We start from the raw sequence: 23100 nt of genomic DNA on the forward strand, positions 1-23100 counted from the left end.
ACTGTGCAGCAGCCCTGTAAGGGACATACTATTGTCCCCTTTGATGCGAGAAGCCGTTTCCTAAAGTTAATGTGTGCTGGAAGCCTAAACCATGGCTTTCCCTTCTGTTGGTAGCTGCCTTGATAAGCAGCAATCTTAAAGTATTCCCCAGAGGTAAGGATGCTACAGTTGTTCTCCTTCATGTACATCTGAGCTTACACTGAGGATCTCGGGCTCACCCTCGGGTGTGGAGGATTCACATTTAGTGTGGAACAGAACACCTCTCAACATCTGAGCCTTGTCTACTTCCCCTAGCTGATTGGCTTTCATCTGTACAGCTGAGATCCCTCACTGACCTCCAGGCAGGCATGGTCAGAAGAAAGAACTCATGGGATTTGCCAACTGCCATCATCCTGTCTGGGTCTCTCACCTTGGCCATCTCTTGATACAGCTCCTTCTTGGCAAGCTCTGTAGAATTCATGGTCTGGATACTATAGTTGTAGATGGCCTTGTTGGCAGGGGCTGAAATTTTAATCACCTTCGCCACGGACTTTGGAGGCTTCTTGCTGACCTGGTAGGCTTCTGTGATATTTTTCTGAAGAAAGAGACACCAGTCACTACCCACACCAGGTCATCCTCACCCCCCATGCCAGATCATATGCAGTGAGATGGTCTCTGGGACTTAGCTGTGGTGCAGGTATTGATTGATTCTTCAATACTGGTGCTGTTATTTCATCATAGAACCAGGGCAAAGGGCCAACTAGTCCAACCTCTCGCTATCCAAAATGGAATTTAAGAGGACCAAAAAATTGAGACCCCTAAGGTCAGTGTAACTGGAACACACATCATCTGGCCACTCATCTCCCAACGAGCTTGTGATAATGACAGAATTTCTGTCTCACATGGTCAGAAGTAGGAGATTGTGGACAGGGGATATTACAACCTAAAGCAGCAAGGACTGCCATCCTTGACCATGGTTAACTGTCAAGTGTGCATAAGGATTATGACCCTCATTCTCTCCAGCAGGCCCAGTAAGGAAATGGGAACTCTTCCCTGAACAGAGAGAAATAAGATGGTCTGTTGGCTTCCTTTGTGAATGAAAATAGAAATGTGGAAGGAGATAAAAGACAACACAGAAGGCTGGGGGGAAAGGTGGCTGGGACCCAAAACAAGGGAGAACTGGGAAAGTTACCACTCTAAATTGTTGGGCACTGTGCAGTGTTTCATATGCATATTTCATAGTAACCTTCAGCAAAATACCATCTTTTACCTTTAAAACATTTTTTAGCACAAGATGGTGACCTTAGCTCAACTACAGTGGCTTGACTTTGGAATCTTTGAGGAATTAATGCACAAGAATGCAGAATAATCAGGGGAGGACAAAATCTGATTCACACACATGAAAGAACAGACTGTCCAGGCAACAAGGGATGCAAGGCAAAGACAGGTCTAGGTCCTCAGACTTTGGAGCACCTGCGAGAAGATTATACTAGGGATGCCACGTAGAGCAAGGATCCTGTCATGGCCCACATCAACTTCAATCAATATTTCTTGATGTGTCCAGTTTTTCTAGTTGTCCTTAGTTGGGGAGTTGATCTGAGTTTCTCAGTCAGCCATTCCTAGAAGTCCCCTGCTCCTTCCAAATCCTAGAATTGGTGAATTACAACCTAGGGGGACAGATTCTTCTTTCTATGCTACTCCTTTCTTACAATTTGAAGTTGAAATTCTGACCTAATGCTTATTAGAGGGAAAGCAAACAGTGTTCCATAGTTCTTCTGGGTGCCTGAGATTCTCTGCCAAGGGGTGACACCTGCAGAATTTGGACTGAGAGCAAAAGTAACTAGATGCTGGAGAAGTAAATACAGTATTAAAAAAGGCCACAGACTGAACAACTGAAGCTAAATTATTGGAAAAGATGGGCTAAGAATTTAACATAAGAAATTATTTTAAAATAAGTGAAGATAGCAATATGAAGCAGAAGTAAGACTAAAAGTATTGAGTATGAAAATAGCTGAAATAGAAGACAAGAGAATGAGATATATTGCAGAAGTGATACTGTTGTAGAGCAAATGAATGAACTGGAAGATCCACTTGAGATATGCTCTCAGAAAGCAGTCCTGTATAAAAAGATAAAATTAGAAACTGAGTATAGAGGATGGAAATAACATCCAAATAACAGAAGTCCCAAAAGGAGGGGAAAAGTGAGAACAAGAAAGTTTGAAGAAATAATGAATGTCAGAAAAGACAAAACTTCCAAGCCTGGGTACACTATTAGTGGGATTTAAGCAAACAAATACAAAGATAAACTCTCAAAGCTTCTAGAGGAAAAGAGCAGGCCACCTGTAAAGAAAAACTATCACTTGTGATCAGATCCACAACAGCAACAAGGTAAGTTAACTTCAACCTAGAATTTAATATCCAAGCAAACTGTCTAATTGTGAGGGCATATGCTTAGGTTTACAAGGCCTTAGGTTTTACACAAAACCCTCCTTTAAAAACTCTTGGGGCCGGGTATGGTGGCTTATGCCTGTAATCCCAGTACTTTGGGAAGTTGGGGTAGGCAGATCATCTGAGGTCAGAAGTTCAAGACCAGCTTGGCCAACATACAGTGAAACCCTTTCCATACTAAAAAATACAAAAATTAGCTGGGCATGGTGGCACACACCTGTAGTCCCAGCCACTTGGGAAGCTGAGGCAGGAGAATTGCTTGAACCCAGGAGGCGGAGGTTGCATTGAGCCGAGATCATGACACTCTACTCCAGCCTGGGTGACAGAGCGAGACTCCGTCTCAAAAAAACAAAAAAAGCCCCACAAAATTCTTGGGAGAAATTCAAAATGGAGGAGGAACATGCAGGAGGATTCAAGGTTAGCAAGTAATGTCTGATATCCTAGTAAAGTTGTCTTAAAAGGACTAGGAAAAAGTAAAATTTCAGAGCCTGGAATTGAAGTTCTAGAGACTATAAAAGGGATGGTGGAGTGTGGGTGGGAGAAAAGAGGGATGTAAATGTACGATTTGTCTTATAAAGGGAATATAGTTTTATGAGTTTAATGATTCAGTGGGAATGCCTAACCATATGGTCTTCAGGATAACCACCTTAAAAACAAAGATAGAATGTATAACTTAAGTCCACAGAAGAAAACTTGATCTATCCAAAGAACACAGGAATGGAGGGTTTAAAAGTAGATTAGGTGGCAAAAATGCCTAATCTAACAGTAATTAGTGTTAAGCTTGCCAATTAAAGAATCTCAGATTGGATTTTTTTTTTTTTTTTTTTTGAGACAGAGTTTTGCTTTTGTTGCCCAGGCTGGAGTGCAGTGGTGCGATCTTGGCTCACTGCAACCTCCGCTCCCTGGGTTCAAGCGATTCTCCTGCCTCAGCCTCTCAACTAGCTGGGATTACAGTCATGCACCACCATGTCCAGCTCATTTTGTATTTTCTTAGCAGAGATAGGGTTTCTCCATGTCGGTCAGGCTAGTCCCAAACTCCTGACCTCGGGTGATCTGCCTGTCTCAGCCTCCCAAAGTGCTGAGATTACAGGCGTGAGCCACCATGCCCGACTGATTGTATCTTAAACTAGAAGAACATGTTTCCCATTATCTCAAGTAGCAAAACATGTTCCATATGCTGCAAAGAAAATGCTAAACTGTCACAGCTATAGATCATGCACTGATACACTGCTTTCTTTCAACCCCCACATCATCACCACCTGCTTCTTTGTTTGATCACCAATAAATAATGCAGGCTTCCAGAACTTGGGACCTTCACAGCCTCCATACTAGTGTTGGCCCCCTGGTCCCACTTTATGCACTCTTAACTTGTTTTGTCTCATTCCTTTGACTCCGCTGGACTTTGTGGCCCCCATGGCCTGGTGTTGGGTCTGATCACCCCAACACACAGCAGGGGATAAGATTAGTGATTTAGCAAAACAGCAGTCTCCAACCTTTTTGGCACCAGGGACTGGTTTCATGGAAGACATTTTTCCATGGCCAGTGGGAGAGGGTTGTATGGGCACGGTTTGGGGATGAAACTCTTCCACCTCAGCTCATCAGGCATTGGTTAGAGTCTCATAAGGAACATGCAACCTAGAACCCTTGCATGTTCAGTTCACAATAGCATTCACACTCTTATGAGAATCTAATGCCGCCACTGATCTGACAGGAGGTGGAGCTCAGGTGGTAATGCTCACTTGCCCACTGCTCACCTCCTGTTGTGCCACCCAGTTTCTAACAGGCCTTGAACTGCTACTGGTCCATAGCCTGGGGACTGGGGACCCCTGCATCAGAAGATATATTGGTTGAAAATAATCAGGTTGAAGGATGAAAAGGAGAAAAGACTGTAAAATAAAAAGTATGAGATGTATAAGTAGTATCAGATGCAGATCATGGTGAAAATATCTAACATTGGAGTCCCAGGAGGAGAGGAAGAGAAGATGAATGTAAGTAATATCTGAAGAGAAATACTGTCCTAGAACTTTTAAAACTTAAAGAAAAAATCAAGCTACAGATTTAACAAGTTCTAGAAACCTATTGCAAGTTAAATACAAAGAAAAACACACCTACGAACATCAAAATAAAACTGCCAAAAACCAAAGAAAAGAAAAACAAAAAATTTAAGCAGCCAGAGACAGCTAAATTATCTTCAAAAGAACAAGACTGGTTGGCAGCTGACCAACAGAAACAATGGAAGTCAGAGGACAATGGAATGATGTCTTTAAAGTGTTAATAACTGCCAAGCTAGAATTCTAAACCCAGGAAAAATACCCAAAAAATCTAATCACAAAAAAATTAATTGGTACTCATAAACACTTCTCAACACTGAAACAATGAAAAGACAAGTCACAGACTGGGAAAAGATACACATCTAACAACTCATATTTGAATAACAGTAAAACACTGTCAATTAGAAAAATACAACTAGATTTATTTTAAATGGAGAAAATAAATTTGAACAAGCACTTTATAAAAGGAGATATCCAAATAGCCAATTGTGTGAAAAGGTACTCAACATTATTCAGAGACAGACAGACATTAAAGCCTGAATGTGGCTGGGCATGGTGGCTCACGCCTGTAATCCCAGCACTTTGGAAGGCTGAGACAGGTGAATCACCTGAGGTCCGGAGTTCAAGACCAGCCTGGCCAATATGGTGAAACCCTGTCTCTAAAAATACAAAAATTGGCCAGGCATGGTGGCACACACCTGTAGTCCCAGCCACTCAGGAGGCTGAGGCAGGGAGAATTGCTTGAACCTGGGAGGCAGAAGTTGCAGTGAGCTGAGATCACACCACAGCACTCCAGCCTGGGTGACAGGGCAAGACGCCATCTCAAAAACAAGAAACCTGAATGTAATACCAGTACACCTCACCTGAGCAGCGAACATAAAACCAAATCTAGCCACATATACATGATGATTATACATGAAGAAGTGAGATTTATCCCAGGAATCCAAGGCTGGTTTAACATGCAAACATGAAATAATGTAGTATACCATATTAATAATGGACAAAACCCACATGATCACAATATTTGCATTCAACAAAAGCATATATTTCACAATATATGCATTTTTTGTTAAATGCATCTATTTTAACAACAAAATTTTCACAATTTAACAAAAAAATGTATATATTATGAAAATATATGCATATATAATGTGGAAAAAGCATTTAACAAATATCCAACACCTATTCATACTGAACTCTCAACAAACTAAGAAGGGAACTTCCTTGACCTGATAAAGGGCATCTCTCAAAAATCTGCAGTTAATGTCCAACTTAATGGTAAAAGCCTGAATACTTTCTCCCCAAGATCACAAGCAAGGTAAGCATGTCTGCTCTGACCACTCCTCTTCAACACTGCACTTTATACCAGACATTCTAGACAATGCAAAGGGAGAAAGAGAGGGAAGGACAAAGAGAAGGAAGAAAAGAGCAAGGAAAGGAAGCGTTATGGACTGAATGTCTTCACCCTCAAATTCCTCTATTGAAGCTCTAACCCCCAGCCTGGCTCTATTTGGAGTAGGGAAGTAATTAAGGTTAAATGAGGTCATACGGTTGGGGCCCAGATCTGATAGGATTAGTGTCTTTGTAAGAAGAGACATCAGAGGTTGGGTGAGGTGGCTCACACCTGTAATCACAGCACTTTGGTAGGCTGTGGGCAGATCACAAGGTCAGGAGATCGAGACCAGTGTGGCCAACATGGTGAAACCCTGTCTCTACTAAAAATACAAAAATTAGCTGGGTGTGGTGGCACATGCTTGTAGTCCCAGCTACTTGGGAGGGTGAGGAAGGAGAATGGCTTGAACCCGGGAGGCGGAGATTGCAGTGAGCCGAGATTGCGCCACTGCACTCCAGCTTGGTGACAGAGCAAGACTCTGTCTCAAAAGAAAAAAAAGAGAGATTAGAGATCTCTCTCTCCATTCACACACAACAAAGAGATCATATGAGTACACAGCAAGATGGTGACCACCTACAAGCCAAGATAAAAGGCCTCAGAATTAAACCGACCTTGTCAGACTCTTAATTTTGGACGTTCCAGCCTCCAGAATAGTGAGGAAATAATTTTCTGTTGTTTGAGCCTTTGAGCTTGTGGCAGCCCAGGCAGAAGGAAAGGAAGGAAGGAAGGAAGAGTATCCAGATTGGAAAGGAAAATGATCTTTCTTCACAGATGACGTGATCCAGTTCAAAAGGTTGTAGGATACAAGATCAATGTACAAAAAATTAATTCTATTTCTATATTATGGAGACAATACAAAAAGTAATTCAATTCATAACACCATTAATTTCACAAAAGTAGTGCAAGACTTGCACACTAAGAACTACAGAAATTGCTAAGGAAAACTGAAGACCTAAATAACAGCAGAGACATTCCATGTTCATAAATTGGCAACCCCAAAATTGTTAAGTTGGCAGTTTTTCCCAAATCAATCTATAGATTCAATAAAATCCCTGTCGGGAGCGGTGGCTCACGCCTGTAATCCCAGCACTTTGGGAGGCCAAGGTGCGCGGATCACAAGGTCAAGAGATCAACACCATCCTGGCTAACATGGTGAAACCCCGTCTCTACTAAAAAATACAAAAAATTGGCTAGGAGTGGTGGCGGATGCGTGTAGTCCCAGCTACTTGGGAGGCTGAGGCAGGAGAATGGCGTGAACCCGGGAGGCCGAGCTTGCAGTGAGCCGAGATCGTGCCACTGCACTCCAGGCTGGGTGACAGAGCAAGACTCTGTCTCAAAATAAATAAATAAATAAAATCCCCATGAAATTCCTATAGAATTTGTTACAGAAATTGGCAAGCTGATCTTAAAATATATGTGGAAATGCAAAGGACCCAAAGTAGTCAAAGCAATTTTGAAAAAGAACAAAGTTAAAGGACTTACACAATCCAACTAACTAAAGTCATCAAGACAATGTGTTGCTGGTATATGGAGAGGCATATGAGTTAATGGAACATAGTTTAGAACTCAGATATAAACCCTTACATTTATGGTCAATCCTTGACAAAGATGCTAAGTCAATTCAATGGGGGAATAGCTAGTCTTTGCAAGAAATGATGTGAGGACAACTGGATATCCATATGCAAAAAGATTAATTTAGACCCTTACATTGGACCTCAAAAAAAATGCTTCACAGATCTAAATGTGAGAGCTAAGAGTAAGTGTAAGAGAAAGGATATGAAATGATCTTTGTAACTAAGCAGAGTCCTTAACTATAACACCAAAAGCATGATTGCTAAAAGAAAAAACATAAACTGGAATTTGTCAAAATTAAGAACTTTTATACTTCAAAAGTTTTTTCTTATACCATTAAGAAAAAAAAGACAAGCCACAAATATGGAGAAAATATTTGCAAATCATATTTCTCATTAAATATTTGTATCCAGAATATATAACAACTCAACAATAAAAAGACAACTTGATTTTAAAATGGATAAATGATACAAACAGAGGGCCAGGCACAGTGACTCATAACTGTAATCCCAGCACTTCGGGAAGCCAAGGTGGGAGGATTGCCTGAGCCCAAGGGGTTCAAGACCAGCCTGGGTAACACAGTGAGACCCTGTCTCAATTTGAAAAAAGAGATTAATTCAAAAAGATACAAATATATATTATACCAAAGAAGCATTATAAATTCCTAATAAGCACATTAAAAGATATCTAGCATCATCAGTCATTATAAAATGCAAATTAAAATCATGAGATACACACTAGAATGGCTATAATCAAAAGGACTGATAAGAAGTGTTTGTATGAATGTGGAGAAACTAGAACCCTCATGCATTGCTGGTAGGGGTGTTAAGATTGTGCAACTACACTGTAGGAACTGCTTTCCTTACAATGTAATTTCTTAAAATCATAAATATAAACCTACCTATATGACCCAGCAATTCCACTCCTAGGTTCTACCCAAGAGAAACGAAAACATATTTTCACATAATGATTTGTATGCAAATGTTCATAGGAGCAATATTTATAATAGCCCCAAGCAAGAAATAATAGTAATTCCAAAAAATGGTGAAAGGATAAATGTGGTACATCAATTCAATGGAATAATATTCAGCAATAAAAAAGGAACACACCGCTGATATATTCAGAGACATGGATGAACCACAGGAACTTTATGCTCAGTGAAAGAAGCCAGACACAAAAGTCTACATAATTATATGGTTCCAATTACCTGAAATATTCAGCCAAGTCAAATCTATCAAGACAGAAAGCAGATCAGTGGTTATGTGGGACTAAGAACAGAGCAGAGATTGACTGTAAACTAGCATGAGAATACTTTTTGTGGTGATGGAAATGTTCTAAAACTGGATTGTGATGATGGTGTTATAACTATAAATTTACTAAAAACTATTGATTTATATATACTTACAATAGGTGAATTTTATGGTATGTAAATTATATCTCAAGGTGTAAAAATGTGAAAAAATTAAATTATGGTTGAGTTTCAATTATAGTATGAATAGGAAATTTAAAGCCATTTTAGAGTAGCCATATCTAAAATAGGAACATGATTTTTTAAAAAGCTGGAACAATATTTATAAGCGATTTTAGCAAATTTATAAGAGATAGGGGGCTAGTAAATAAATTGTATACTACTATATTATAAAATTCTCCATATTATTGCGTTTTTTTTGAGACAGAGTCTTGCTCTGTTGCCCAGGCTGGAGTGCAGTGGTGTGATCTCAGCTCACTGCAGCCTCCGCCTCCTGGGTTCATGCCATTCTCCTGTCTCAGCCTCCCGAGTAGCTGGGACTACAGGCGCCCGCCACCACACCCGGCTAATTTTTTTGTATTTTTAGTAGAGATGGGGTTTCACTGTGTTAGCCAGGATGGTCTCGATCTCCTGACTTCGTGATCCGCCTGCCTCAGCCTCCCAAAGTGCTGGGATTACAGGTGTGAGCTACTGTGCTTGGCCCTGCAAAATCTTCTAAAAACCCTTCCTCGTGGCCAGGCGTGGTCACCTGTAATCCTAGCTCTTTGGGAGGCTGAGGTGGGTGGATCACTTGAGGCCAGGAGTTCGAGACCAGACTGGGCAATACGGTGAAACCCCATCTCTACTAAAAATACAAAAATTAGGCAGGCATGGTGATGTGTGCCTGTAATCCCAGCTACTCAGGAGGCTGAGGCAGGAGAATCGCTTGAGCCTGGGAGGCAGATACTGCAGTGAGCTGAGATCACGCCACTACACTCGAGCCTGGGCAACAGAGCAAGACCGTCTCAAAAATAAAAATAAATTTAAAACACTTCCTTGTTATGTGGCATTAACAAAATTATATTAACCCATAAAATGAATATATATTCTTGTACATATCTAAGTGCATTGAGAGGTAGGATAAGGAAGACTGCAAATACTTTCAACATTGTTTGACTTTGTTTGTTTTTTTGAGACAGGGTCTCGGTCTGTTGCTCTGAGTGCTGGAATGCAGTGGCGCGATCTTGGCTCACTGCAACCTTACCTCCCAGATTCAAGTGATTCTCCTGCTTCAGCCTCCCAAGTAGGTGCGATTACAGGTGTGCACCACCACACCCAGCTAATTTTTGTATTTTTAGTAGAGACGGGTTTTGCCATGTTGGCCAGGCTGGTCTCGAACTCCTGGCCTCAAGGGATCTGACCGCCTCAACCTCCCAAAATGCTGGGATTACAGGCATTAGGCACTGTACCGCATTGAGACAGGGTCTCGCTCTGCCATCCAGGCTGGAATGTAATGGCATGATCTCGGCTCACTGCAACCTGTGCTTCCCAGGCTCAAGCTTCAGTCTCCTGAGTAGCTGGGAATACAGGTACATGCCACCATGCCCAGCTAATTTTTTGTAGAGACGGTTTCGCCATGTTGCCCAGGCTGGTCTTGAACTCCTGAGCTTAAGCAACCTGCCCACCTCGGCCTCCCAAAGTGCTATGATATACATATACATACATACATATATATATGTATGTATATATATATAATAATATAATAATATATATATATATACATATATAATACATATATATATAAAAAATATAAAACGTATAATAAAAAATAAAAAAAATATAATAATATATATATATATATATATATACATATATATATATATGTATATATATCAGAGCAAGACTATATATATATATATTTATTTATTAAATAAATAAGAGAAATAAAAATGAATGAAATAGCCAACTCGAGAAGATAGAAAAAAGGAGAAACGTATAAGTTTTAAAGTATCATAAAACTAAAAGCTGAAGTTAATGAATTAGAAAAACAGAAAAAGCAGAATTGATAAATTCAAGAACTGATTCTTTTGAAAAAGCTAAAGAGTTTTTTCCACTAATGGAAAAAACAGCCAGGCACAGTCAGGCACAGTGACTCACACCTGTAATCCCAACATTTTGGGAGGCCGAGGCAGGAGAATCCCTTGAGCCTAGGAGCTGGAGACCAGCCTAGGCAACATAGCAAGACCCAATCTCTAAAAAAAAGTAAAAAAAAAATTAACCAGGTGTGGTGGCGCATGCCTGCCTACTCAGGAGGCCGAGGTGGAAGGACTGCTTGAGCCCAGGAGTTGGAGGCTGCAGTGACCCGTGATCAAGTCATAGTACTCTAGCCTGGGCAACAGAGTGAGACTCTCGATTCAAAAAACAAAAGAAGTCTGTTCTTTGGTTTTCATAAAGAATGCACACATACAAAGCTTACAAGCTTCTAGGAGTCTTTGTTTTTAAACTGGAGAATTGCAGGGATGGTAGGGCCTTCACACAGACCACAGGCAGACAACTCCAAGTCATACCACAGATATTTGTGTTTTCATGTCTTTTTGGTTGGCATGGGGTGAGCGAGGTTCTCCTTGCTCATTCAGGCCACACAGCACCAGCCTTCTACCCCCTCACCAGCTTCTCAGTCTCCCATTCTCTCCGTCATGCAGATTAGTTTATGTTGCATGTTGCTTGGACATCTTACGACACTTATGCCCTGAGCAGCCTAAGCAACATGTTACACACACACACACACACATGCCACAGTTCCTTCTCTACAATGAACTCTGGGGGCCATGGTAAAGGTAATACAGCTAATAGCATTCCTTCTCACCTTTCAGGAAGGACAAGGTTATCTAGGACTGGGAGTGAAGGCTTCTGACATGGCTCCGCCCCACATCCTGCACTTCTTGCCCCTCCAGCGGGGTAGCCCAGGCCAGGAGCGCAGGCACGGACCAGAGGCAAATGTCCCACTCAGGAATATGCCCTATGCCTCTCAGCAGGCGCCTGGACCGCCCAGGTGAGGCCTGGGAGCCCCAAGTCGGAGAGGAAGGCAGCCCACCTGGATGAAACTGTGCTTTTTGTCTTTGTTCTTCAGCAGCATGGCGCTCCGCCACTGCAGGTACTTCTCCTGGTGGGCGTGGATCTCTAAGGTGAGGGTGGAGTTCCGACTGTGGTAATCCTCAAGATTGGGGGTGGGCTGAGGTGGTAGGGCAAACAGTTTCTCATCTGTGAGTTGTTCTTGCGAAAGGGGCATCCCAAACTCTTGGCTCAAGTCTTTGATCATAGCAGAGGAGGGCAGCAGGTCCCTCACCGTCACATCCCAGAGGGTGGTGCTGTTATAGCAGATGTCGTGGATCCTGGAACAAAGAACCACTGCCCCACTGAACCTCTCCTACCTTGCAAAACAGGTGTAATCACTCCCATCCTACAGCAGGAAATGAACACTCAGTGGCTGCTTAGCTGGTCCCAAGTCCTGGAGCTTGTGACTAAAAAGCTCTGATTCCAGTCTGCTGAGCCTGGGCTCCTGGCAAAAGCCTCCTTCTCCGTCTTCTCCCCAGCCCCCAGAAGCCAAAGGCTGCCCACGGTTTGCTCTGAGTGCTGCTGTGTTCCTGTGTCCTTAGCCATGCTTCCCCTCCTCCCATACCCCATTGGGACACAGCCCCACCAGCTGCCCATCAGGGATGTAGAGCACAGAGCCTTCCGCACCAGGAGGACATCATGCATGGAGCCTCAGGGGGCTGGATGTTAATAGAGGAGAAGGAGGAGGCTGGAGAGAGAGTCCTCAGCAAAGCTCAAGGACCTCCCCAGCCCTGAAGCCTCCTCCTAGGTGCCCTCTGCCATGGCCTGGTGTGCAGTGGGCATTGAGTCCAGAACACATGCTCAGTCATGGCTGTTGGCTGCTCACTATCTCAGCTGCCTCCGAAGTCCACTGTGTGGTAGGTGCCTGCCCTCACTCTCACCGTCCCAGTGACCCTGGCCCAGCCTTAGCCTTTCTGAATCTGGTTTCCTCACCCTCAGATAGAAATAAAGCCATATGGATGCAGCTACCTTGGATGCAGTAAGCACTTCCTAAAAAGTGTTCTTCTGTTTCCTTCATAGAACCCTCAGCTACCTCCTGTCACCTACCAGGCAGGACTGGGTCTGGCCTCCTTCCAAATGCTGTGGCACCACCCCACATGCCAAAGGTGAGGGCCACAGAATCAAAGGAAAGCCTCTTAGCCCCGACCAAGTTCTTTCTCCTTCCTATCTCTCCAGCCTCCTCCTCCTCCTTCATTAATACATCCAGCAAGCACTAGCTAGGGCCAGACCTGTTGCTGGCTCTAAAACTATAAAGACAGGGTTTGTACCTCCTGCCCCACACCCAGCAGCAAGTGAACTGTCTGCCTGCTGAACATCTCTGGCCCTTCCTCAACAGCAGCCTCTCCTGCCCTGGGGAAAGAAGCAGCCCCCTCCTCCATGCCCCTGCTGGGTCCCAGGGCATCCCACTGCCTGTGTTCTTTATGTCATCTCTGCTTCTGAACTGTGGCCTCCTGAGAGTGGGGACTGGTGTGCCCACAGCCCCCCTAGAGCCAGTGTGAGCCAGCAGCTGCTCAATGAGGGAATGGTGAGACCATGGTTGCCCAAGCTGGAGTGCAATGATGCAATCTCGGCTCACTGCAACCTCCACCTCCCAGGTTCAAGCGATTCTCCTGCCTCAGCCTCCCAAGTAGCTGGGATTACAGGCATGCGCCACCACGCCTGGCTAATTTTGTATTTTTAGTAGAGATGGGGTTTCTCCATGTTGGTCAGGCTGGTCTCGAACTCCCGACCTCAGGTGATCCACCCGCCTTGGCCTCTCAAAGTGCTGGGATTACAGGTGTGGGCCACCGCATCCAGCCTGTTTTTGTTTGTTTGTTTGTTTCTGAGATGGAAGTCTCACTGTCGCCCAGGCTGGAGTACAGTGGCTTGGTCTCAGCTCACTGCAACCTCCGCCTTCCAGGTTCAAGAGATTCTCCTGCCTCAGTCTCCCAAGTAGATGGGATTATAGGCGTGCGCCACTACACCTGGCTAATTTTTGTATTTTTAGTAGAGATGGGGTCTCACTATGTTGCCTAGGCCGGTCTCAAACTCCTGGGCTCAAGCCATCCTCCCAACTCAGCCTCCCAAAGTGCTGGGATTACAGGTGTGAGCCACTGTGCCCAGCCCACACCTGGCTAACTGTTAACAAATTTTTGTGGAGATGAGGTCTCGTTCTGTTGCCCAGGTTAGAAAATGGGTTTTAACCAGCCACTCCCTCCTCAGGCGATTCTAGGACATGCCCCAAGAACAGCAGACACGACAGAGTCACAGCATCTGGGCAGATGGTCCTCCTCCCCCCACCATCTGTTGGGGCCACTATCTAGTTGTTGGATGCCCCAGCTCGCCTGTTTGGGTGCAGAGTGTTAAGAAGTGCCCCTCCCGCCGGGGCGCAGGACCACATGCGGGCTGCCACTGCCCACCTGGCTAGCGCCTGGAAGACCCGCCTCCGCTCAGCGTCTCGCAGGAAGAACACCGCCTGCTGCAGCAGCAGCTCCGTGGGCTGGAAGAGGTGCACGTGGTACAGGATGGCCTCCAGGTCCCCATAGAGCCGGCTGCGGAACAGCAGCTGTGAGTTGTACAGCACCCTGTATTTCCCGTGTTCTGACCTGGGAATCCTGCAAGAGACAGAAGGCCAAGAGCTAACTTGCGTGGCAGCTTCCTGGGACACCGTGGTGAGGGTGCACTGTCAGGTACAGCTTTTATGTTGTTTAAAAACAAGCCCAGGGGCCGGGTATGGTGACTCACGCCTATAATCCCAGCACTTTGGGAGGCTGAGGTGGGCAGATCACCTGAGGTCAGGAGTTCGAGACCAGCCTGACCAACATGGAGAAACCCCATCTCTAGTAAAAAATACAAAATTAGCCGGGCGTGGTGGCACATGTCTGTAATCCCAGCTACTCGGGAGGCTGAGGCAGTAGATTCGCTTGAACCTGGGAGGCAGAGGTTGTGGTGAGCCAAGATTGCGACATTGCACTCCAGCCTGGGTAACAAGAGCGAAACTGCGTCTCAAAACAAAAACAAACAAAACAAAATGAAAAAAAACAAGCCCAGGCGAGTGGAGGCTGCAGCGAGCCCTGATGGCACCACTGCACTCTAGCCTGGGCAACAGAGTGAGACCCTGTGTCAAAACAACAACAAAAGACAAGGCTGGTAATGAAGACTATACTAAGATAAAAATAATAGCAATTTAAAAGTATAAAAAAATTAACTAAAAGGATAGAAAAAAACAAAAGGAATATGACAATGATGAATGCCTCCTGGTAGACACAACATCTTTCAAAACGTGGGGCCTTGACAGAGAGCTGGCAGTGAAATGCTGAAACTGACCTGATCTGGCTCATGGCCTGTGCCTCTCACCCCCTTCCTGCCCCCACTCAGCCCCTCACCACCCCTCCAAGCCCTGCCCTGGCACTCGCACTCTGCACTATGGCAGTACCAGCCTGGCAGGGTTTCTCTGCACAGCCTGCTGTCATTGCCCTGCACTGGCCTATGCTATTCCTCTGCCTTTTTGAACCTGGTGAAGTCTACAATGCCTTCATCTCCCCTTCAGGAATCTGTGTGCTTGGTCAGGGGTAGGTCCTCTTTTGTGAAGTATTGGTTTGGGTATTTTGCCCATACTTTCTTTCCACTGGGAGGTTTTCTTATTGATTCCCAGGACTTTAAAAAATATATTTAGGATACTAATTATTGGTCAGTTCCAGAGACTGCAAATAATTTTGTTTGTAGCTTGTCTTCTCATGACTTTTATGATGTCGTGAAAGTTGATCCTATGCATTGGGTCATTCTCATCACACCCAACTAAAACAGAGTCGACAGGTGGGGAGAAAGCACCCAGGGCACATAGCACTGCTCCAGGAATGTCATTCTCCGCAGCCTGGCTGCTGAGGCTGCCTGCTCCAACCTGAAGCCAGTCTTGTCTGATAGCTACTGATGCCACTTGCTGCGACTCCAAGACTACTTTTACTCACTGTGACTCAACAGTCAGAGGTTGCCAGTGCCCCAAATTCTCAAAACAATACCTAACATTTTTATAATACCCCTCCTTGTTATAAAACCTCCAACCTTCTCTGTTTTTCAGACATACGGAAGACTGCCCAGTCTGTGTGTGTACCTCAAATTGTAATTCTTGCTTCCCAAATAAAATTTTTAAATTTAGAGATTCATCTCTGTATTTTGACTTTGACAGTGTCTTTTGATGAGCAGAAGTTACTTTTAATGTTGCCAAATGTATGATTCTTTTCTTCTTTGTCCTTGTCTGGTTCAAGAACTCTTTCTCCATTCTGGGGTCATGAATATGTTCTTTAATAAGCTTTGTAATTTTGCTTTTCAAAAATAGATTTTTCACTTTGGGAGGTTGAAGTGGGCAGGTTGCTTGAGTCCAGGAGTTGGAGACCAGCCTTGGCAACCTGGTGAAACCCCATCTCTACAAAAAATACAAAAATAATCTGGGCATGGTGGTGCACACCTGTAGTTCCAGCTACCTGGGAGGCTGAGATGGGAGGATGGCTTGACCCCTGGAGGGAGAGGTTGCAGTGAGCCCTTGTACCACTGCAGTGAGCCTTTGTACCACTCAGCCTGGGTGACAGAGATAGACCCTGTCTCAAAAAAAAAAAAAAAACCCCGGGCGTGGTGGCTCACGCCTGTAATCCCAGCACTATGGGAGGCCGAGGTGGGCAGATCACAAGGTCAGGAGATCGAGACCACGGTGAAACCCCGTCTCTACTAAAAATACAAAAAATTAGCTGGGCGCAGTGGCGGGTACCTGTAGTCCCAGCTACTCGGGAGGCTGAGGCAGGAGAATGGCATGAACCCAGGAGGCGGAGCTTGCGGTGAGCCAAGATCGCGCCACAACACTCCAGCCTGGGCGACAGAGTGAGACTCCATATCCAAAAAAAAAAAAAAGATTTTTCTGGTGAAATCTGAGTAAGATCAGATCATTGTAGTCTACTTAGTTGTACTGTGTGAATCAACAGTAGTTATATAAGATGTCACCATTGGGGGAAGTTGAGTAATGAGTACATGCAACCTCTCCACTATTTTTGCAATTTCATAGTTAAAAGTTTAGGCCAGGTACACTGGCTCACACCTGTAATCCCAGCACTTTGGGAGGCTGAGAGGCAGATGGATCACCTAAGGTCAGGAGTTCGAGACCAGCCTTCCCAACATGGTGAAACCCTGTCTCTACTAAAAATACAAAAAATTAGCTGGGCATGGTGGCGGGTGCCTGTAATCTCAGCTACTAGGGAGGCTGAGGCAGGAGAGTTGCTTGAACCCAGGAGGCAGAGGTTGCAGTGAGCCAAGATCGCACCATTGCACTCTAGCCTGGGCAACACAGCGAGACTCTGTCTCAAACAAAAGAAAAAAAAATTAGCTGAGCATGGTGGCACATGCTTGTCGGTCCCAGCTACTTGAGAGGCTGAGGTGGGAGGATTGCTTGAGGCGGGGGGGTCAAGGCTGCAGTGAATCGTGATCGCACCACTGCACTCCAGCCTGGGTAACAGCAATAAACCCTGTCTCAATAAAAAGAAAGAAAGAAAGAAAAAGCTCAAAAAAACAATGAAGTTAAAAGTTTAAAAACGGGCTTGGTCTACCTAGACTAGAGTTGATTTTCATGAATTGTGTGAGCCAGCAAATTAGGAACAGAATGGAACTTCCTCAGACCCATAAAGGACATCTACAAAAACCCTACATCTAACATCATAGGTAGTGGGGAAACACTGATGCCTTCTGCCGCAGAGACCAGAAACAAGGCAAGTGTGTGTGCCTTCACCATTCTTTTTTTTTTTTTTTTTTTAGAGATGGAGTCTCGCTCTGTTGCCCAGGCTGGAGTGCAGTGGTGTGATCTCGGCTCACTGCAAGCTCTGCCTCCCGGGTTCATGCCATTCTCCTGCCTCAGCCTCCTGAGTAGCTGGGACTACAGGCGCCCACCACCACGCCCGGCTAATTTTTGTATTTTTAGTAGAGACGGAGTTTCACTGTGTTAGCCAGGATGTTCTCCATCTCCTGACCTCGTGATCCGCCCACCTTGGTCTCCCAAAGTGCTGGGATTACAGGAGTGAGCCACCTTCACCATTCTTATATAAAACAGGATTGCACGTCCAGGCCAGTACAAGGAGATGAAGGTATACAGACTGAAAGAAAGAAATGTAATTATCCCTATTTGCAGATGACATGATGGTCAGTGTAGAAAATCCCAAGGAATCTCCCAAAAAACAAAACAAAAACTCCTGGAACCAGTGAATTTCAGCAAGGCTTTAGGATATAAGATCAACATTCAAAAATCACTTCTATTTTCAGATATAGCAGTGGTTGGCCGGGCGCGGTGGCTTACGCTTGTAATCCCAGCACTTTGGGAGGCCGAGGCGGGCGGATCACGAGGTCAGGAGATCGAGACCACGGTGAAACCCCGTCTCTACTAAAAATGCAGAAAATTAGCTGGGCGTGGTGGCGGGCGCCTGTAGTCCCAGCTACTCGGAGAGGCTGAGGCAGGAGAATGGCATGAGCCCGGGAGGCGGAGCTTGCAGTGAGCCGAGATCATGCCACTGCACTCCAACTTGGGTGACAGAGCGAGACTCCGTCTCAAAAAAAAAAAAAAAGCACTGGTTGCCAGGGGTTAAGGATGTCTTTCCTTTCTTCCTATGGAAAACAATTATCCCAGCACCATTTATTGAAAAGTTTATCCTTTCTCTACTGAACTTTTTTTGTCCACTAGAGTTATTTATTTATTTTTTTGAGACAGAGTCTGGCTCTGTCGGCCAGGCTGGAGTGCAGTGGTGCCATCTCGGCTCACTACAACCTCTGTCTCCTGGGCTCAAGCAACTCTCCTGCCTCAGCCTCCCAAGTAGCTGGGATTACAGGTGTGTGCCACCATGCCCAGCTAACTTTTGTATTTTTAGTAGAGACGGGTTTTCACCATGTTGGCCAGGCTGGTCTCGAACTCCTGACCTCGGGTAATTGCCCACCTCGGCCTCCCAAAGTGCTGGGATTACAGGCGTGAGCCACTGTGCCCAGCCTAGAGTTATTTTTTAATTGAGATATAATTTACATGGCAGACAACTTACCCATTTGTAAAGTATAATTCAATAGTTTTTCATCTATTTAGTGCAACCACCACCGCCATCATCAATTTTGGAACATCTCATCACCTCAAAAAGAAACCCCATACCCCTCAGCTATCACTCCGTATACTCCCAACCCCCTGAATACCCCCACCCCTGATCCACCACCCTAAGTATCTACCAATCCAGCGGTCCCCAACCTATTTGGCACCACGGACTGGTTTCGTGGAAGACAATTTTTCCACGGATGGGGTTGGGGGGATGATTTCAGGATGAAACCGTTGCACCTCAGATCATCAGGCATTAGATTCTCCTAAGGAATGCGCAACCTAGGTCCCTCGCATGCACAGTTCACAAAAGGGTTCCTGCTCCTATGAGAATCTAATGCCACTGCCGATCTGACAGGAGGCGAAGCTCAGGCAGAGCTTGCTGACCTCCTGCTGTGCAGCCCGGTTTCTAACAGGCCAGAGACCGGTACAGGTCCATGGCCCAGGGGTTGGGGACCCCTGTACTAATCTACTTTCTGATAGATTGGCCTCTTCTGGACATTCCACATAAATTGAATCATGTCATATGTGACATCTTGTGGCCGGCCGCCTCTCCTCAGCATGTTCTCAAGGTTCATCCATAGTGCAGCATGTGTCAGTGTTTCATTCCTTTTTATGTCCAAATAGGATTCCAGGGTATGCATATCCATTATTTGTTTGCCCTTTTACCACTTGATGGACATTTGGGCTGTTTCCATCTTTTGGCTATTATGAATAATGCTGTTATAAACACGAGTGTATAAAGCTTAGTACACTAATTGGCAATAACCCACACATTAGTGTGGATACACATTTTCATTTTCTTGGGCACAGATCTAGGAGTGATATTCCTGGGTCACATGGGAACTCTATGTTTAATCACTTGAGGAACTGCCAGAGTGTTTTCCAAAGTGGCTGCGCCTATATTCCTCCCAGCAGAGGACACTTCTGATTTCTCCACATCCTCGCCAACGCTTGTCATTATTGGACTTTTGGTTTCTACCCATCCTAATGAGTACGAAATAGCATCCCACTGTGTAAGATTCATTCTTTTGAAGTAGAAAATTCAGTGTTTTTTAGTATATTTATTCCCCACCAATTTTGCAATATCACATATGTCATATGTCAAATGAACACTTATGTGTAGGTCTGTTTCTGGATTCTCTATTATATTCCATAGGTCTGCTTGTCTATCTCTGAACCAGTGCCACACTATCTTAATGACTATAGTTTTATCATGAGTCTTAATATCTAGTACAGCAAGTTCTTCTATCTTGTTCTTATTCAAGGGTATCTTTTTAAAAAAAGACCTTTGCATGTTGCTGTAAAGGGTTTAAAATCCCAACAGCTTTTAAAATATGGACTTTGATTTAAAAAAAAAAAAAAGTATGGACCTTAACATGTGAAAGTTTAAAATTTTAAAATCAATGTCCATACTTTAAAAGCTGTTGGGATTTTTAAAACTGGAAGTGCACTGAATCTGTAGTTCAAATTTGAAGATAACTGAGCCTTTAGAATACTGAGTCTTCAAATTCATGAACATGGTATCTCTATCCACTTATTTATGTCTTCCTTAAAGTTTCCTGAAGTTCTGTAATATTCATGATGGATGTCTTTCACATCTTTTTGTCAAATTTAGTCCTATGAATTTCATATATTTTACTTTAAGTGTGTTCCAATTTTAAAAATTAGTTTTTGTATGTAGATGGTATTCAAAATTTGATAGATTTTTATACTAATTTTTATATTTGATACCACATTAAATAATCTTATCTGAACATATTTTTGGTATTTTTAAAATTTCTTATAATTTTTTAATATATTGGCATAATTTGAAACACATATCAATGTCTGCAACAACTATAGTTATGTCTCAATAACTTTCAGGCATTTTTCATTTCCAAATAAGCATTTTAAGGCTATACATTTTCTTCTGACTAATGCTTCAATATCACTCTGCAAATTTTTATTTATTTATTTATTTTGAGACAGAGTCTCACTCTGTTGTCCAGATTGGAGTGCAGTGGCATGATCTTGGCTCACTGCAATCTCTGCCTCCTGGGTTTAGGCGATTCTCCTGCCTCAGCCTCCCAAGTAGCTGGGATTACAAGCGTGTGCCACCATGCCCAGCTAATTTTTGTATTTTTAGTAGAGATGGGGTTTCACCATGTTGGCCAGGCTGGTCTCAAACTCCTGACCTCAGGCGATCCGCCCACCTTGGCCTCCCAAAGTGTTGGGATTACAGACATGAGCCACTGCGCCCAGCCCACCCTGCAAATTTAGATAACATATTATTTTCATTATTGTTCAGTTCAAAAATGTCTAATTTCCATTATGATTTCTTTTTGACCCACAAGTTATTTGGAAGTATGGTTATTAATTTCCCTGCATATGAACTTTTTTCTGGTTAATGATTTGTGTTTTATTTCTAGCCTAATTCAACTGGGTTCAGTGAGCATGCTTCATGTTATTTCTGCCACTGGAAAAAGCTTTTGAGATATAATTCATGTACTATCTGCCCAGCATTAGCCAAACCACAAAGTTTGAGGGCACAGTCCCTAAGACCACCCTTACTTCTGACGCCGACTGCAAGTTCAGGAGGTTTCTGAGACCGCCCTCTGGTTTGATAACGTGCTAGAAGGGCTCACAGAACTTACTGAAAGTGAGTTCTACACTCACAGTTACAGTTGTATTACAGGGAAAGAATACAGATTAAAATCCGCCAAGGGAACAAACACATGGAGCAGAGTCCACAATGGCTCCAGACACAAAGCTTCTACTGTCTTCTCGTGGAGCCAGATGTGCTACCCTCCTAGCACTGGTGAGTGGCAGCATGCAAACACACTGCAGCCAGGCAGCTCACCCCAGCCCTGGCAGCCAGAGTTTCCAGGGGGCTCCACTGCACAGGTATGGCAGGCTGGCTGACCACTTACATGGCTGAACTCAGTCTCCTGATTCTGCATGACCCAAAGCCCCCATCCCGAAGCAACTGGTTGGTCTTTCTGGAAGGTCAGCCTCCATCCTGTGACTGTCAGGTGTGACCAGTCCCCTCCCTAAACAAAGATACTCCTATTAGGTGTGACTCAGATCGCCTCCCAGGAGGCAAGGGCAGAGCCCAGACTGCTCCTGGGCCAGGCCACATCCTCTGCTACACACCACAAAACTCAATCTTTTGGCCGGGCGCGGTGGCTCACGCCTGTAATCCCAGCACTTTGGGAGGCTGATGTGGGCGGAAGGACATGAGGTCAGGAGATCGAGACCATCCTGGCTAACACAGTGAAACCCCGTCTCTACTAAAAATACAAAAAAAAAAAAATTATCCAGGCGTGGTGGCGGGCGCCTGTAGTCCCAGCTACTCAGGAGCCTGAAGGGGGAGAATGGCCTGAACCCGGGAGGTGGAGCTTGCAGAGAGCTGAGATCGTGCCGCTGCACTCCAGCCTGGGTGGCAGAGCAAGACTCCGTCTCAAAAAAAAAAAAAAAAAAAAAAAAAACTCAATCTTTTTTTTTTTTTTTGAGACGGAATCTTGCTCTGCCACCCAGGCTGGAGTGCAGTGGCGTGATCTCGGCTCACAGCAACCTCCGCCTCCTGGGTTCAAGCAATTCTCCTGCCTCAGCCTCTTGAGTAGCTAGGATTACAGGCACATGCCACCACGGCCTGGCTAATTTTGGTATTTTTAGTAGACACGGGGTTTCACTTGTTGGTCAGGCTGGTCTTGATCTCCTGACCTTGTGATCCACCTGCCTCATCCTCCCAAAGTGCTGGGATTACAGGCGTGAGCCACCGTGCCTGGCAAAACTCAACCTTTTAAAGCGCATGAATGAGTGGTTTAGACTACATTCACAATGTTGTGCAGCCCTAAACACTATCTAGTTCTAGAACATCCTCTACATCCCTAAATGCAACTCTGTGCCCACTGGCAGTGGCTCCCTGCTTCTCTCTTGCCCTCCCGAGTGGTTATCCTTGGCAACCACCAGCCTACCTATCTCTATGGATTTGCCGGTTCAGGACATTTCACAAACACAGAATCATACAATATGTGCCATTTTGTGTCTGGCTTCTTTGACTTAGCATAATGTTTCAAGGTTGAGATATGTGTATCAGTATTTCGTTTTGTTTTTTGTTTTTTTTTTTTCTTGAGACGGAGTTTCGCTCGTTTCCCAGGCTGGAGTGCAGTGGCGCGATCTCAGCTCACTGCAACCTCCCTCTCCAGGGTTCAAGCAATTCTCCTGCCTCAGTCTCCTGAGTAGCTGG

At 44.5% G+C, this 23100-nt stretch overlaps 1 protein-coding gene across 6 annotated transcripts in view; it reads right to left on the reverse strand.

The window, feature by feature from the left end:
• The window catches only part of KIAA1257 (KIAA1257 ortholog), a 71916-nt gene that overhangs the window by 5434 nt on the left and 43382 nt on the right, over positions 1-23100 (reverse strand). For all 6 annotated transcript variants that reach the window (XM_030801513.1, XM_030801512.1, XM_030801511.1 and 3 more), the window contains 3 exons: positions 14185-14379; positions 11766-12063; positions 410-574 (listed from right to left, as the gene is read on the reverse strand). In XM_030801513.1, the coding sequence (XP_030657373.1) occupies positions 410-574; positions 11766-12063; positions 14185-14379 (658 nt within the window). The remainder of the gene's footprint in view (positions 1-409; positions 575-11765; positions 12064-14184; positions 14380-23100) is intronic.

This window comes from Nomascus leucogenys, chromosome 21, assembly GCF_006542625.1.
Source record: "Nomascus leucogenys isolate Asia chromosome 21, Asia_NLE_v1, whole genome shotgun sequence".
Lineage (NCBI taxonomy): Eukaryota > Metazoa > Chordata > Mammalia > Primates > Hylobatidae > Nomascus > Nomascus leucogenys.